The 16,437-nt window shown below is 52.1% G+C and overlaps 1 protein-coding gene across 1 annotated transcript in view; it reads right to left on the reverse strand.

Annotated features, from left to right (window-relative positions):
• slc43a1b (solute carrier family 43 member 1b) overlaps positions 1-16,437 on the reverse strand; it is a 77,171-nt gene that overhangs the window by 15,050 nt on the left and 45,684 nt on the right. Inside the window, 3 exon segments of the mRNA XM_085975856.1 lie at positions 5,253-5,288; positions 6,088-6,228; positions 14,550-14,722. Of these exon segments, the coding sequence (XP_085831982.1) occupies positions 5,253-5,288; positions 6,088-6,228; positions 14,550-14,722 (350 nt within the window).

Below are 16,437 nucleotides of genomic sequence, written 5' to 3' on the forward strand. Positions count from 1 at the left end.
TACCATCACCGAATCCCCCACCATCAACATCCTGGGGGTCACCATTGACCAGAAACTTAACTGGACCAGCCACATAAATACTGTGACTACAAGAGCAGGTCAGAGGCTGGGGATTCTGCGGCGAGTGTCTCACCTCCTGACTCCCCAAAGCCTTTCCACCATCTACAAGGCACAAGTCAGGAGGGTGATGGAATACTCTCCACTTGCCTGGATGAGTGCAGCTCCAACAACACTCAAGAACCTCGACACCATCCAGGACAAAGCAGCCCGCTTGATTGGCACCCCATCCACCACCTTAAACATTCACTCCCTCCACCACCGGCGCACCGTGGCTGCAGTGTGGACCATCTACAAGATGCACTGCAGCAACTCGCCAAGGCTTCTTCGGCAGCACCTCCCAAACCCGCCACCTCTTCCACCTAGAAGGACAAGGGCTGCAGGCACATGGGAACACCACCACCTCCAAGTTCCCCTCCAAGTCACACACCATCCTGACTTGGAAATATATCGGCCGATCCTTCATCGTCGCTGGGTCAAAATCCTGGAACTCCCTCCCTAACAGCACTGTGGGAGCACCTTCACCACACGGACTGCAGCGGTTCAAGAAGGCGGCTTGAAGGGCCCAAAACAGCCAATGAGCAGTAACTGTTTTGATGAAGGCCAGAGATGGAGCCTGGATCTTTCCTTTTAGAAGAGTGAGAGGGGATCTCATTGAAAATCATAAAATGCTAACAGGACTAGACAGACTAGATGCAGGAAGGACGTTCCCGATGGCGGGCAGGGGAGTCTAGAACCAGGGGTCACAGTCTAAGGAGGATGCAGAGAAACTCCAGTACGATTTGGACAGGTTGGGTGATTATACTGCATCTGCCATACATCTGCCCAATGTGGATAACTGTGAGGTTATCCACTTTGGTGGCAAAAACAGGAAGGCAGGTTATTATCTGAACGGCAATAGATTGGGAGAAGGGGAAGTGCAACGAGACCTGGGTGTCCTTGTGCACCAGTCGCTGAAGGTAAGCATGCAGGTGCAGCAGGTGGTTAAGAAGGCAAATGGAATGTTGGCCTTCATAGCGAGAGGATTCGAGTACAGGAGTAAGGATGTCTTGCTGCAGTTGTACAGGGCCTTGGTGAGACCACATCTTGAGTATTGTGTGCAGTTTTGGTCGCCTTATCTGAGGAAGGATGTTCTTGCCATGGAGGGAGTGCAGCGAAGATTCACCAGACTGATACCTGGGATGGCAGGAATGACGTATGAGGAGAGATTGGGTCGATTGGGCTTGTACTCGCTGGAGTTTAGAAGAATGAGAGGGGATCTCATTGAAACTTATAAAATTCTAACAGGACTGGACAGACTAGATGCAGGAAGGATGTTCCCGATGGCGGGGGATTCCGGAACCAGGGGTCACAGTCTAAGGATCAGGGGTAAGCCATTTAGGACAAAGATGAGGAGGAATTTCTTCACCCAGAGAGTGGTGAACCTGTGGAATTCTCTACCACAGAAGGCGGAAGAGGCCAATTCATTAAATATATTCAAGAAGGAGTTGGATATATTTCTTAAGGCTAAAGGGGATCAAGGGATATGGGGAGAAAGCAGGGACAGGGTACTGAATGTGGATGATCAGCCATGATCTCATTGAATGGCGGAGCAGGCTCGAGGGGCCGAATGGCCGACTCCTGCTCCTATCTTCTATGTTTCTATGTTTCTGTGACTGCACAGACTGAGTGAGCTGCGGAATCCAAGGTTAAATTCCTCCTCTATGCAGATGACCTGGTTCTGCTGTCACCAACTAGGAGGGTCTACAGCAGAACCTGCATCTGCTGGAGTCGTACTGCCAGACCTGGGCCCTGACAATAAACCCCCCAAAAACCAAAGTCCTTGTGTTCCAGCAAAGATCCAGACATCAGGGACCCAGAATAAATTTCACACTAGGAACAACTAAAATTGAACAAACCACTAACTACACATACTTGGGCTTAAAAAATCAGTTCTACGGGAAATTTTCATCTGGCTGTGAATGAACTGAAAGAGAAAGCTAGAAGGGCTTTCTATGCCATTAAAAAATCAATCCAAATAGAAATCCCAATTAGCATTTGGCTCAAAATTTTTAAATCAGTAATTGAACCAATTGCACTCTATGGCAGTGAGGTGTGGGGACCGCTAACACAACAAGAATTTGCAAAATGGGACAAACACCCAATTGAGATCCTACATGCAGAATTCTGTAAAAGTATCCTCCGGACTCAAAGGAAAACCGTAAACAATGCATGCAGGGCAGAACTAGGCCAATATCCATTAATAATCACTATCCAAAAAAGAGCCACCAAATTTTGGAAACACCTAAAAATGAGCAACCCCCACTGCTATCATTACGAAGCCCTGAAATGCCAAGAGAGGACCATAAAGAAGAATACCCTCAGTGAACTAGTCCTGGGACTCAGTGAAGTAACTACTAACACTACTAACAATAACCAGCCCCAGGACAGTGACAGCGTAACACAAAGAATTCGACCCAACACAATCGTCGCTAAGCAAAAGGAAAAATATCTGTCATATTGGGCAGAAACAACAAAAACCCAAAGCAAACTCAATTGCTACTTGGCCCTAAACAGACAATACAACATGGCTGATTACCTGACCATGGTAAAGGATAACAAACTGAGAAAAACCTTGACAATGTACAGACTTAGTGAACATAGCCTGGCGATCGAAAAAGGCAGACACAGGCAGACCCGGCTGCCAAGAGAGGACAGGATATGCTCTCACTGCAGTCAGGGAGTGGTGGAGACAGAGATGCACTTCCTCACAGCTTGTGAAAAATATCAGGGCATAAGGGAGAATTTCTACCCAAAATTCACAAAAATATGCCCGGAATTCAGAAATTTGAATGACGACCAAAAATTCCCATACCTACTAGGGGAAGAGAGAAATTGTGTAACCTTAGCGGCACACTATGTTACAGCTTGCCCTAAACAGAGGGACAACCAGTAAACCTAAGAAAAGAGTATATACAAATTATATGAATGTATATTTATACACTCAGGGATATATCTGTTTATACACTGTATGGATAGATCTGCGTTTATGTGTTCAACCATAAATGTTTTACGATACTTTGGCAACATAAGATATACCTAGTCATCATGCCAATAAAGCGATTTGAATTGAATTGAACTGAACAGGTCCCGGCCACCAGATGCCCTCAGAGACCCACGGAGCAGCTCAATGTCCCTCTTGTGGCCGCACTCTGGAACTGCAGGACCGGCCGTCTTAAAGGGACAGCCACCCAGCATTAGAAACACCGAATAATAGGAGCAGGAGTAGGCCATTCAATATGATCATGGCTGATCCTCTATCTCAATACCATATTCCCGCTCTCTCCCCATACCCCTCGATGCCTTTTGTGTCTAGTAATCTATCTCCTTCTTAAATATATTCAGTGACTTGGCCTCCACAGCCTTCTGTGGTAGAGAATTCCACAGGTTCACCACCCTCTGAGTGAAGAAATTTCTCCTCATCTCAGTCCTAAATGTCCTACCCTGTATCCTGAGACTGTGATCCCTCGTTCTAGACCCCCCAGCCAGGGGAAACATCCTCCCTGCATCTAGTCTGACTAGCCCTGTCAGAATTTTATACATTTCAATGAGATCCCCTCTCATTCTTCTAAACTCTAGTGAATACAGGCCTAGTCGACCCAATCTCTCCTCATACGACAGTCCTGCCATCCCAGGAATCAGTCTGGTGAACCTTCGCTGCACTCCCTCTATGGCAAGTATATCCTTTCTTAGGTAAGGAGACCAAAACTGCACCCAGTACTCCAGGTGTGGTCTCACCAAGGCCCTGTATAACTGGAGTAAGACATCCTTACTCCTGTACTCAAATCCTCTTGCAATGAAGGCCAACCTGCCTTAATTAACAGTGTCGAACAGCGACACCAGGAAGTGTGCCAGGCAGCTCGCCCAGGGGAGGGCAGGGAGACGGGAGGGAGGAGGAGGGGAGGGCAGGGAGATGGGAGGGAGGGGTGGGGGGGGGGGGGGAGGGGAGGGCAGGGAGATGGGACAGGGGGGGTGGGTCAGGGGGATAGAGCTGGAGGGAAGATGGACAGCAGAGGGGGGAACAAAATGCCGCAGGTAAAGATAGATAGGACTCCCATTTCTAATCGCACCTCTCCCAATCCTCGGGACGTCCCAAAGCGCCTTACAGCCAATGAAGTACTTTTTAAAAAGTGTAGTGACTGTGGATATATAGGCACAGCAAGATCCCACTAACAGCTGCGTGATAACAACCGGTTAATCTGGGTTTTTTTTTGTGATGTTGTTTAAAGGATAAATATTGGGCACCAGGACACCGGGGAGAGCGCCCCCTGCTGATTTATGTCCACCTGCGAGGTCTAATTGGTTTAACTTCTCTTCCGAACGATGGGTCCTCCGACAGTGCAGTGCTCCCTCAGTACTGCCCCTCCGACAGTGCAGCGCTCCCTCAGTGCTGCCCCTCCGACAGTGCAGCGCTCCCTCAGTACTGCCCCTCCGACAGTGCTGCACTGCCTCAGTACTGCCCCTCCGACAGTGCGGCGCTCCCTCAGTACTGCCCCTCCGACAGTGCAGCACTCCCTCAGTACTGCCCCTCCGACACTGCGGCGCTTCCTCAGTACGGCCCCTCCGACAGTGCTGCACTGCCTCAGTACTGCCCCTCCGACAGTGCAGCTCTCCCTCAGTACTGCCCCTCCGACACTGCGGCGCTTCCTCAGTACGGCCCCTCCGACAGTGCTGCACTGCCTCAGTACTGCCCCTCCGACAGTGCGGCGCTCCCTCAGTACTGCCCCTCCGACAGTGCTGCACTGCCTCAGTACTGCCCCTCCGACAGTGCGGCGCTCCCTCAGTACTGCCCCTCCGACAGTGCAGCTCTCCCTCAGTACTGCCCCTCTGACAGTGCTGCACTGCCTCAGTACTGCCCCTCCGACAGTGCGGCGCTCCCTCAGTACTGCCCCTCCGACAGTGCTGCGCTCCCTCAGTACTGCCCCTCCGACGGTGCGGTGCTCCCTCAGTACTGCCACCGGGGAATGTCGGCCTGGTTTATTGGGCTCAAGTCTCTGGAGTGGGGGTTTGAACCCACGATCATCTGATTCAGGGGGGAGAGGCTGAACCATGTTGACCTCTGCCTTGCCCGTATTTGGGAGTATCTAACTAGGAGGTGCCTCTTCCTAATCCCACCTGTTCCCAGCGCCCTGTTCCGACTCCCCGTCCCACCTTACCTATCTCTCCAGCTTCATCAGGTAGATCATCCGATGCTGCAAAGGAACACATGAACATAGGTCATTAAATGGAACCAGGTCATGCCAAGCACAACAGCAGCCTCTGTGGCAAAACAATCAAGCGTTCAGGTCACCAGGCCCCCCGCACACGATTTAACCACCTGAAATGGCTGGCTGTACGCTGACTGGTGTCTCAGTGCCTCTCTCTCAGGGAGATATCTGTACACTGACTGGTGTCTCTCAGTCCCCTCTCCATCAGGGTAATGAAGAGGGAGCTCTACACTGTATCTAACCCGTGCTGTACCTGCCCTGGGAGCGCTCGATGCTAACACTGGGTATAAAGTGGGGGGACACACTGTCAGGGTAATGAAGAGGGAGCTCTACACTGTATCTAACCCATGCTGTACCTGCCCTGGGAGCGCTCGATGCTGACACTGGGTATAAAGTGGGGACACACTGTCAGGGTAATGTCGAGGGAGCTCTACACTGTATCTAACCCGTGCTGTACCTGCCCTGGGAGCGCTCGATGCTGACACTGGGTATAAAGTGGGGACACACTGTCAGGGTAATGTCGAGGGAGCTCTACACTGTATCTAACCCGTGCTGTACCTGCCCTGGGAGCACTCGATACTGACACTGGGTATAAAGTGGGGGACACACTGTCAGGGTAATGTAGAGGGAGCTCTACACTGTATCTAACCCGTGCTGTACCTGCCCTGGGAGCGCTCGATGCTGACACTGGGTATAAAGTGGGGACACACTGTCAGGGTAATGTAGAGGGAGCTCTACACTGTATCTAACCCGTGCCCTGGGACCGCTCGATGCGGACACTCACTCTCTCCCTTGGTCACGATGAACTCCAGCATCTTATTCATTGCTCCCATGTAGAAAATCAGGCGGAGTTGAGTCATCCCCATGGTAACCAGGCTCCACAAGAATATGGCCGACAATGCACTCCGGCGGAATGGGATGGATTCTGTGAACGGGAGAGAGGGAAGACGGACAGGAGTTAGGACATCTCAAAATAGAACTACATTCAACGTACGGCACAGACACAGGCCATTCGATCCCCACTGCTCCACACGAGCCTCCTCCCAGCCCTCTTCATCTCACCCCATCAACAGAAGAACATAAGAAATCGGAGCAGGAGTCGGCCATTCGGCCCTTCGAGCCTGCTCCGCCATTCAATGAGATCATGGCTGATCTTCTGCCTCAACTCCATTCACTGGCCCTATCGCCATATCCCTTGATGCCCTGACTAGTCAGAAATCTATCGACTGCTGTTTTGAATATACCCAATGACTGAGCCTCCACAGCCCTCTGGGGTAGAGAATTCCAAAGGTTCACCACCCTCTGGGTGAAGAAATTTCTCCTCATCTCAGTCCTGAATGGCCGACCCTTAATCCTGAGACAGTGGCCCCTGGTTCTAGACTCCCCAGCCAAGGGAAACATTCTCCCAGCATCCACCCTATCAAGCCCTGTAATAATTGTGTATGCTTCAATGAGATCCCCTCTCATTCTTCTGAATTCAAGAGAATACAGGCCTAGTTTACTCAATCACTTCGCATACGACAGTCCCGCCATCCCAGGAATCAATCTTGTGAACCTTCGTTGCACTCCCTCTATGGCAAGTATATCCTTCCTTAGGTAAGGAGACCAAAATTGTACACAGTACTCCAGGTGTGGCCTCACCAAGGCCCTATATAATTGGAGTAAGACTTCTTTACTCCTGTACTCAAATCCTCTTGTAATGAAAGCCAGCATACCATTTGCCTTCCTAATGGCTTGCTGCACCTGCACATTTACTTTCAGTGACTCATGTACAAGGACACCCAGGTCCCTTTGAGCATCTGCATTCCCCAATCTTTCCCCATTTAGGAAATACTCTGCCTTTCTGTTTTTTCTGCCAAAGTGGATAACTTCACATTTATCCACATTATATTCCATCTGCCATGTTCTCGCTAACTCACTGAGCCTGTCGAGATCCCCTTGAAGCCTCTTCACATCCTCTTCACAACTGACACTGCCACCTAGCTTTGTGTCATCAGCAAATTTGGAAATGTTACATTTAGTCCCCTCATCCAAATCATTGATATAGATTGTGAATAGCTGGGGCCCAAGCACCGATCCTTGCGGTACCCCACTAGTCACAGCCTGCCATCCTGAAAATATCCCTCTATTGCCTTCTCCCGCATCGACTTATCGTGTTTCCCCCTCCCTGTGGTCGCAAGTTCCGCGTTCCCGCCACTCTCTGGGTAAAGAAGCTTTTCCTGAATTCCCAACCGGATTGACGAGTGTAATGTCTTATCACACGGTTACATTGGATATATGGCACAGAAACAGGCCATTCGGCCAAACTAGTCCACGCCAGAGTTGATGCTCCACTCCAGCCTCCTCCAGTCTTTCCTCATCTAACTCTAGAAGACGAGGACTTGCATTTATATAGCACCTTTCACGACCACGGGACGTCTCAAAGCGCTTTACAGCCAATGAAGTACTTTTTTTGGGGGAGTGTAGTCACTGTTGTAATGTGGGAAACGCAGCAGCCAATTTGCGCACAGCAAGCTCCCACAAACAGCAGTGTGATAATGATAACAGATTATCTGTTTTTTGTTATGTTGGTTGAGGGATAAATATTGGCCCCAGGACACCGGGGAGAACTTTCTCCTGCTCTTCCTCAAAATAATGGCCGCGGGATCTTTTACGTCCACCTGAGAGCGCAGACGGGGGGTCCTCAGTTTAACGTCTCATCCAAAAGACGGCACCTCCGACAGTGCGGCACTCCCTCAGCACGGCACTGGAGTGTCAGCCTAGCTTTATGTGTTCAAGTCCCTGAACCTTCTGACTCAGAGGCAAGTGTGCTACCACTGAGCCACAGCCGACACCATCAGCATAACATTCCCTTCGCCCTCATGTGCTTATCTAACCGCCCTTTAAATGCATCTCAAGTGGCAGGTAACATTCGCGCCACAGAAGTGCCAGGCAATGACTATCTCCAACAAGCGAGAGTCTAACCACCTCCCCTTGACATTCATTGGCATTACCATCGCCGAATCCCCCACCATCAACATCCTGGGGGTCACCATTGACCAGAAACTTAACTGGACCAGCCACAGAAATACTGTGGCAACAAGAGCAGGTCAGAGGCTGGGTATTCTGCGGCGAGTGTCTCACCTCCTGACTCCCCAAAGCCTTTCCACCATCTACAAGGCACAAGTCAGGAGTGTGATGGAATACTCTCCACTTGCCTGGATGAGTGCAGCTCCAACAACACTCAAGAAGCTCGACACCATCCAGGACAAAGCAGCCCGCTTGATTGGCACCCCATCCACCACCTTAAACATTCACTCCCTCCACCACCGGCGCACCGTGGCTGCAGTGTGTACCATCTACAAGATGCACTGCAGCAACTCGCCAAGGCTTCTTCGGCAGCACCTCCCAAACCCGCGACCTCTTCCACCTAGAAGGACAAGGGCAGCAGGCGCACGGGAACACCACCACCTCCAAGTTCCCCTCCAAGTCACACACCATCCTGACTTAGAAATATATCGGCCGTTCCTTCATCGTCGCTGGGTCAAAATCCTGGAACTCCCTAACAGCACTGTGGGAGCACCTTCACCACACGGACTGCAGCGGTTCAAGAAGGAGGCTCACCACCACCGTCTCAAGGGCAACTAGGGATGGGCAATAAATGCTGGCATTGCCAGCGACGCCCACATCCCATAAAAATGAATTAAAAAAACCAAATCGATACTATTCGCTTCAACCACTCCCTGTGGTAGCGAGGTCCACATTCTCACCACTCTCTGGGTAAAGAAGTTTCTCCTGAATTCCCGATTGGCTTTCTTGGTGACGATCTTATATTGATGGCCTCTAGTTATATTCTCCCCTTCATTGCAAGAGGATTCGAGTACAGGAGCAAGGATGTCTTACTGCAGTTGTACAGGGCCTTGGTGAGACCACACCTGGAGTATTGTGTGCAGTTTTGGTCGCCTTACCTACGACAGGATATACTTGCCATAGAGGGAGTGCAGCGAAGGTTCACCAGGCTGATTCCTGGGATGGCGGGACGGTCGTATGAGGAGAGATTGGGTCGACTAGGCCTGTATTCACTAGAGTTTAGAAGAATGAGAGGGGATCTCATTGAAACGTATAAAGTTCTGACAGGGCCAGACAGACTGGATGCAGGGAGGATGTTTCCCCTGGCTGGGGGGTCTAGAACGAGGGGGTCACAGTCTCAGGATACGGGGTAGGACATTTAGGACTGAGATGCGGAGAAATTTCTTCACTCAGAGGGTGGTGAACCTGTGGAATTCTCTACCACAGAAGGCTGTGGAGGCCAAGTCAATGAATATATTTAAGAAGGAGATAGATAGATTTCTAGACATAAGACATCAAGGGTTATGGGGAGAGAGCGGGAATATGGTATTGAGATAAAGGATCAGCCATGATCATATTGAATGGTGGAGCAGGCTCGAAGGGCCGAATCCTGCTCCTATTTTTCGAAGTTTCTATCCACTCTGTCAAAACTTTTCATGATTTTAAAGACCTCTATTAGGTCCCCCCTCGGCCACCTTCTTTCAAGAGAAAAGAGACCCATCCTTTCCTGATGGGTATACCCTGGCATTTCTGGTATCATCCTTGTAAATCTTCTTTGCACCCTGTCCAGTGCCTCTATCCTTTTTTTTTTATATAAAAGTGACCCAGACCTGTACACAGTGCTCCAAGTGTGGTCCAACCAAGGTTCATCACATGGTTTAATACGAGCATGCTCTGTTCACTTGGGCTAAGTAAACATGCACCTTGACTAGCGACCCATCGGGTCTCTGACCTTCATCGGTTCTACGCACATTTATTACAAATAGCGACGATCTTTCATTGACGGCTCCCCTCGCTCTGGTCTTGCCTGTAAGTGGAAACATCTTCGCTACGTCTACCCTATCAACAACTATTTTAAAAGACTGCTACCCGATCACCCCCCCCAGCCTCCTCTATTCTAGAGAAAAGTGCCCCAGCCTGTTCAAATCTTTTCACCTCACGCTAATCTATCTTTCATTTCTCAGGGTCAGATGGTCGTGGGTTCCAGCCGCCACTCCAAGGATCTGACCCGCTTAATCCAGGCTGACACCGAGGGAGCGCCGCACTGTCGGAGGAGCAGTACTGAGGGAGCGCCGCACTGTCGGAGGGGCAGTACTGAGCGAGCGCTGCACCGTCAGAGGAGCAGTACCGAGGGAGCGCCGCACTGTCGGAGGGGCAGTACTGAGGGAGCGCTGCACCGTCAGAGGAGCAGTACCGAGGGAGCGCCGCACTGTCGGAGGGGCAGTACTGAGCGAGCGCTGCACCGTCAGAGGAGCAGTACCGAGGGAGCGCCGCACTGTCGGAGGGGCAGTACTGAGGGAGCGCTGCACTGTCGGAGGAGCAGTACAGAGGGAGCGCCGTACTGTCGGAGGAGCGGTACCGAGGGAGCGCCGCACTGTCGGAGGGGTGGTACCGAGGGGGCGCCGCACTGACGGAGGGGTGGTACCGAGGGGGCGCCGCACTGACGGAGGGGCAGTACTGAGGGAGCGCCGCACTGTCTGAAGGGCAGTACTGAGGGAGTGCCGCACTGTCGGAGGGGCGGTACTGAGGGAGTGCCGCACTGATGGAGGGGTGGTACCGAGGGAGCGCCGCACTGTCGGAGGGGCAGTACTGAGGGAGCGCCGCACTGTCGGAGGGGCAGTACTGAGGGAGCGCCGCACTGTCGGAGGGGCAGTACTGAGGGAGCGCTGCACTGTCGGAGGGGCGGTACTGAGGGAGTGCCGCACTGTCGGAGGGGCAGTACTGAGGGAGCGCCGCACTGTCGGAGGGGCAGTACTGAGGGAGCGCTGCACTGTCGGAGGGGCAGTACTGAGGGAGCGCCGCACTGTCTGAAGGGCAGTACTGAGCGAGCGCCGCACTGTCAGAGGGGCAGTACTGAGGGAGTGCCGCACTGTCGGAGGGGCGGTACTGAGGGAGTGCCGCACTGATGGAGGGGCGGTACCGAGGGAGCGCCGCACTGTCGGAGGGGCAGTACTGAGGGAGCGCCGCACTGTCGGAGGGGCAGTACTGAGGGAGCGCCGCACTGTCGGAGGGGCAGTACTGAGGGAGCGCCGCACTGATGGAGGGGTGGTACCGAGGGAGCGCCGCACTGTCAGAGGGGCCATTTTGAAATGAGACGTTAAACCAAGACCTCCATCTGCCCACTCAGGTGGATGTTAAAGATTCCACGCCCACTACTGGAAGAAGGGCAGTGGAGGGATTGCTCCCCGGTGCCCTGGGCCCAATATTTATCCCTCAACCAACAGCACTGAAAAAACAGGGGGTCTGATGATCACATTGCTGTTGAAAAATTCTCATTCCAAATTTGACTTCATTCATTGTCCTGCTCACTGAGTTAATGCCCTGTTCTGTGTGTTACTGAGTCCCACACACACGCAGAGCAGGAAAGACCCAGGCTCCATTCCCGGCCTGTGCTGGGTGAGCCTGATCTCACACCCGGTGTGGTACTGAGCCCCACACACACAGAGCAGGAGAGGCCCAGGCTCCATCCCCGGCCTAGTGCTGAGTGAGCCTGATCTCACACCCGGTGTGGTACTGAGCCCCACACACAGAGCAGGAGAGGCCCAGGCTCCATCCCCGGCCTAGTGCTGAGTGAGCCTGATCTCACACCCGGTGTGGTACTGAGCCCCACACACACACAGAGCAGGAGGGGGCCAGGCTCCGCCTCCCCCTCTCTCCTGTCTTGGTGATTCATGTTTTGTAACAATTCCAAATTGAAATGTAAGACAGTCTGAATTAGAGAATGAGCCACAGGTTGCCAGGCCAGGGGATCAGTTTACAGTTCAGTCAGCATCTGTGTATACCTGAATATACAACAACACGAACACACAACACCCAGGTCACAGACATGGCAGCAGAGAGAGAGAGAGAGGGGAAAACAGAGACAGTCAGACACAGAGAGAGGGAGGCAGAGAGACACATCGCGAAAGAGGCATGGCGGGGGGGGGGGGGGGGGGAGAGAGAGAGAGAGGGAGGCAGAGAGACACATAGCGAAAGAGGCATGGGGGGGGGGGAAGAGAGAGAGAGAGAGAGAGAGAGGGAGAGGGAGGGAGAGCTGGATTAACATCAGTAGAGATACAGTCAGTAACACAGGGCGCTGGGGGAGAGGGGTTACTGAGTGACAGTGTGAGGGAGCTGGATTAACATCAGTAGAGATACAGTCAGTAACACAGGGCGCTGGGGGAGAGGGGTTACTGAGTGACAGTGTGAGGGAGCTGGATTAACATCAGTAGAGATACAGTCAGTAACACGGGGCGCTGGGGGAGAGGGGTTACTGAGTGACAGTGTGAGGGAGCTGGATTAACATCAGTAGAGATACAGTCAGTAACACAGGGTGCTGGATGGAGAGGGGTCATAGAGTCATAGAGTTTTACAGCACAGAAAGAGGCCCTTTGGCCCATCGTGTCTGCGCCGCCCACCCATCCCTGTCCAGTCTAATCCCATTTTCCAGCATTTGGTCCATAGCCTTGTATGCAATGGCATTTCAAGTGCTCATCCAAATGCTTCTTGAATGTTGTGAGGGTTCCTGCCTCTACCACCCTTTCAGGCATTGAGTTCCACATTCCAACCACCCTCTGGGTGAAGAAGTTCCTCCTCAAATCCCCTCTAAATCTCCTGCCCCTTACCCTGAATCTATGCCCCCTTGTTATTGACCCCCCTACTAAGGGGAAAAGTTCCTCTTTATCTACCCTATCTATGCCCCTCATCATTTTGTACACCTCAATCAGGTCCCCCCCTCAGCCTTCTTTGCTCCAAGGCAAACAACCCCAGCCTGTTTAGCCTTTCTTCATAGCTGAGGCGCTCCATCCCAGGTAACATCCTGGTGAATCTTCTCTGCACCCTCTCCAAAGCAATCACATCCTTCCTATAGTGAGGCGACCAGAACTGCACACAGTACTCCAGCTGTGGCCTCACCAGAGTTTTGTACAGCTCCATCATAACCTCCCTGCTCTTATATTCTATGCCTCGGCTAATGAAGGCAAGTATCCCATATGCCTTTTTAACCACCTTATCTACCTGTTCCGCTGCCTTCAGGGATCTATGTACATGTACACCAAGGTCCCTCTGACCCTCTGTACTTCCTAGGGTCCTACCACTCATTGTGTATTCCCTTGCCTTATTTGTCCGTCCAAAATGCATCACCTCGCACTTTTCAGGGTTAAATTCCATTTGCCACTTTTCCGCCCATCTGACCAACCCGTTTATATCGTCCTGTAGCCTGAGGCTTTCCTCCTCGCAATTTACCACCCCACCAATTTTCGTGTCATCTGCGAACTTACTGATCATACCTTTTACATTCTCATCCAAATCATTTATGTAGATCACAAACAACAAGGGACCCAGCACCGATCCCTGAGGTACCCCACTGGACACAGGCTTCCAGTCACAAAAGCAACCTTCGACCATCACCCTCTGCCTCCTGCCACTCAGCCAGTTTAGGATCCAACGCGCCAAGGCACCCTGGATCCCATGGGCTCTTACCTTCTTGACCAGTCTCCTATGCGGGACTTTGTCAAAAGCTTTACTGAAGTCCATGTAAACCACATCCACAGCATTTCCCTCATCCACCCCCCTAGTCACCCCCTCGAAAAATTCAATCAGATTTGTCAGACAGTGAGTGACAGTGTGAGGGAGCTGGATTAACATCAGTAGAGATACAGTCAGTGACACAGGGCGCTGGGGGAGAGGGGTTACTGAGTGACAGTGTGAGCGAGCTGGATTAACATCAGTAGAGATACAGTCAGTAACACAGGGCGCTGGGGGAGAGGGGTTACTGAGTGACAGTGTGAGGGAGCTGGATTAACATCAGTAGAGATACAGTTAGTAACACAGGGCACTGGGGAGAGGGGTTACTGAGTGACAGTGTGAGGGAGCTGGATTAACATCAGTAGAGATACAGTCAGTAACACAGGGCGCTGGGGGAGAGGGGTTACTGAGTGACAGTGTGAGGGAGCTGGATTAACATCAGTAGAGATACAGTCAGTGACACAGGGCGCTGGGGGAGAGGGGTTACTGAGTGACAGTGTGAGGGAGCTGGATTAACATCAGTAGAGATACAGTCAGTAACAGGGCGCTGGGGGAGAGGGGTTACTGAGTGACAGTGTGAGGGAGCTGGATTAACATCAGTAGAGATACAGTCAGTAACACAGGGCGCTGGGGGAGAGGGGGTATTACCGATGTGAAGCATTTCCCTTTGAGGGCGCGCGTGCAGGTTCTTACTCTCTTTCTTGGCCTTCGATGTGTGCGCCAGGCCCTCTGTGGAAAGGTGTTTAATCTCCTCCTCGTCCTGCAGTTTCTGGCTCAGCCTCTGCCCCACGCTACTGACATGCACGTAGAACCGATCGCCTGTCACCTTGTGATCCAATGCTAAGCTTCTCAACTTCACCTTCGTCCTGTGAGATGGAGAGAGAGAGAGAGAGAGAGAGAGAGTGTGAGAGTGAGCGCGAGAGGGATAGTCACATAAAAAATAGGAGCAGGAGTCGGCCATTCGGCCCCTCGAGCCTGCTCCGCCATTTAATGAGATCATGGCTGATCTAATCTTGGCGTCAGCTCCACTTTCCCTGCCCGCTCCCCATAATCCTTCACTCCCCTGTAGTTCAAATATCGGTGTGATCTCAGCCTTGGATATATTCAATGACTCCGCCGCCACAACCCTCTGGGGTAGAGAATTCCAAAGATTCAAGACCCTCAGAGAAGAAATTCCTCCTCATTTCCGATTTAAATGGGCGACCCCTTATTCTGAAACTATGCACCCTAGTTCTAGATTTCCCCACGAGGGGGAAACATCCTCTCTGCATCTACCTTGTCAATCCCTCTCAGAATCTTATATGTTTCAATAAGATCCCCTCTCATTCTTCTAAACTCCAATGAGTATAGGCCCAACCTACTCAACCTTTCCTCATAAGTCAACCCCCTCATCTCAGGAATTAACCTCGTGAATCGTCTCTGAACTGCCTCCAATGCAAGTATATCCCTCCTTAAATAAGGAGACTAAAACTGTACGCAGTACTCCAGGTGTGGTCTCACCAACGCCCTGTACAGTTGTAGCAGGACTTCCCTGCTTTTACACTCCAACCCCCCTTTGCAATAAAGGCCAACATTCCATTTGCCTTCCTGATTACTTGCTGTACCTGCTGCTAACTTTGTGCATTTCTTGTACAAGGACCCCCAGGTCCCTCTGAACTGTAGCATTTTGTAATCTCTCCCCATTTAAATAATAATTTGCTTTTTTATTCTTCATACCAAAGTGGATACCCTCACATTTCCCCACATTATACTCCATCTGCCAAATTTTTGCCCACTCACTTAGCCTGTCTATATCCCTTTGCCGATTCCGTGAGTCCTCCTCACAACTTGCTTTCCCACCCATCTTTGTATCATCAGCAAATTTGGCTACATTACACTCGGTCCCTTCATCCAAGTCATTATTAGTCACGTTAAAAAGGAGCCCGTCACTCGCTGGGACTGCTGCCAGCCTCGCTGATCCCCCCGCCCCTTGACCCCTAACCCTCGCCCTGAACACCACCCCCCCCCCCCCCCCAATCAATGTTCCCATTCATCTGCACAGACCTGTAAAAAAAAAAACACGCACATGAGCGCTAATATGAGTGACCGTGAAGGGGCCGCACAGGGCCAAAGGAAATCACAGGGAACATTGCTCCTCCACACACCCCCATCTCCATACACCTCTCCCCCTGACCCCGCTCCTTGACCCTCTCCCCGACTCCCAATCCAGCTATCCAGAATCGTCATCACTCCTTCTGCTGTAGTCCCGCAAATCCAGCCCAATGATTAACTGTTCAATCCTGCTCGCGGGATCTTGCTGTGCGCGAAACTGACTGGCATTGTGAGGCCCCGCCCCCCTCTCCCCGTCGCGGGGCGCCCCACCCTCTTCCAGTAACGAGGCCCCGGCCCTCCTCTGACCCCATCGCGAGGACCACCCCCCCCCCCCCCCCCCGAGCCCCTCTCTCTCCCCCCCGTCACCGTCTCCCAGCCCCGGGCCCCCCCGCCCCATCTCCCGGCCACGGGGCCCCCCCCCCCAATTCTCCCCTTCACGAGGCCCCAGGCCCTCCCCCCGTCCTCTGTCCCCATCGCGAGGCCCCAGACC

The sequence above is a fragment of the Somniosus microcephalus genome, unplaced genomic scaffold (genome assembly GCF_052327205.1).
Source record: "Somniosus microcephalus isolate GS21.2 unplaced genomic scaffold, FLI_Smic_1.0 unresolved_chr2, whole genome shotgun sequence".
NCBI classification, from domain to species: Eukaryota; Metazoa; Chordata; class Chondrichthyes; order Squaliformes; family Somniosidae; genus Somniosus; species Somniosus microcephalus.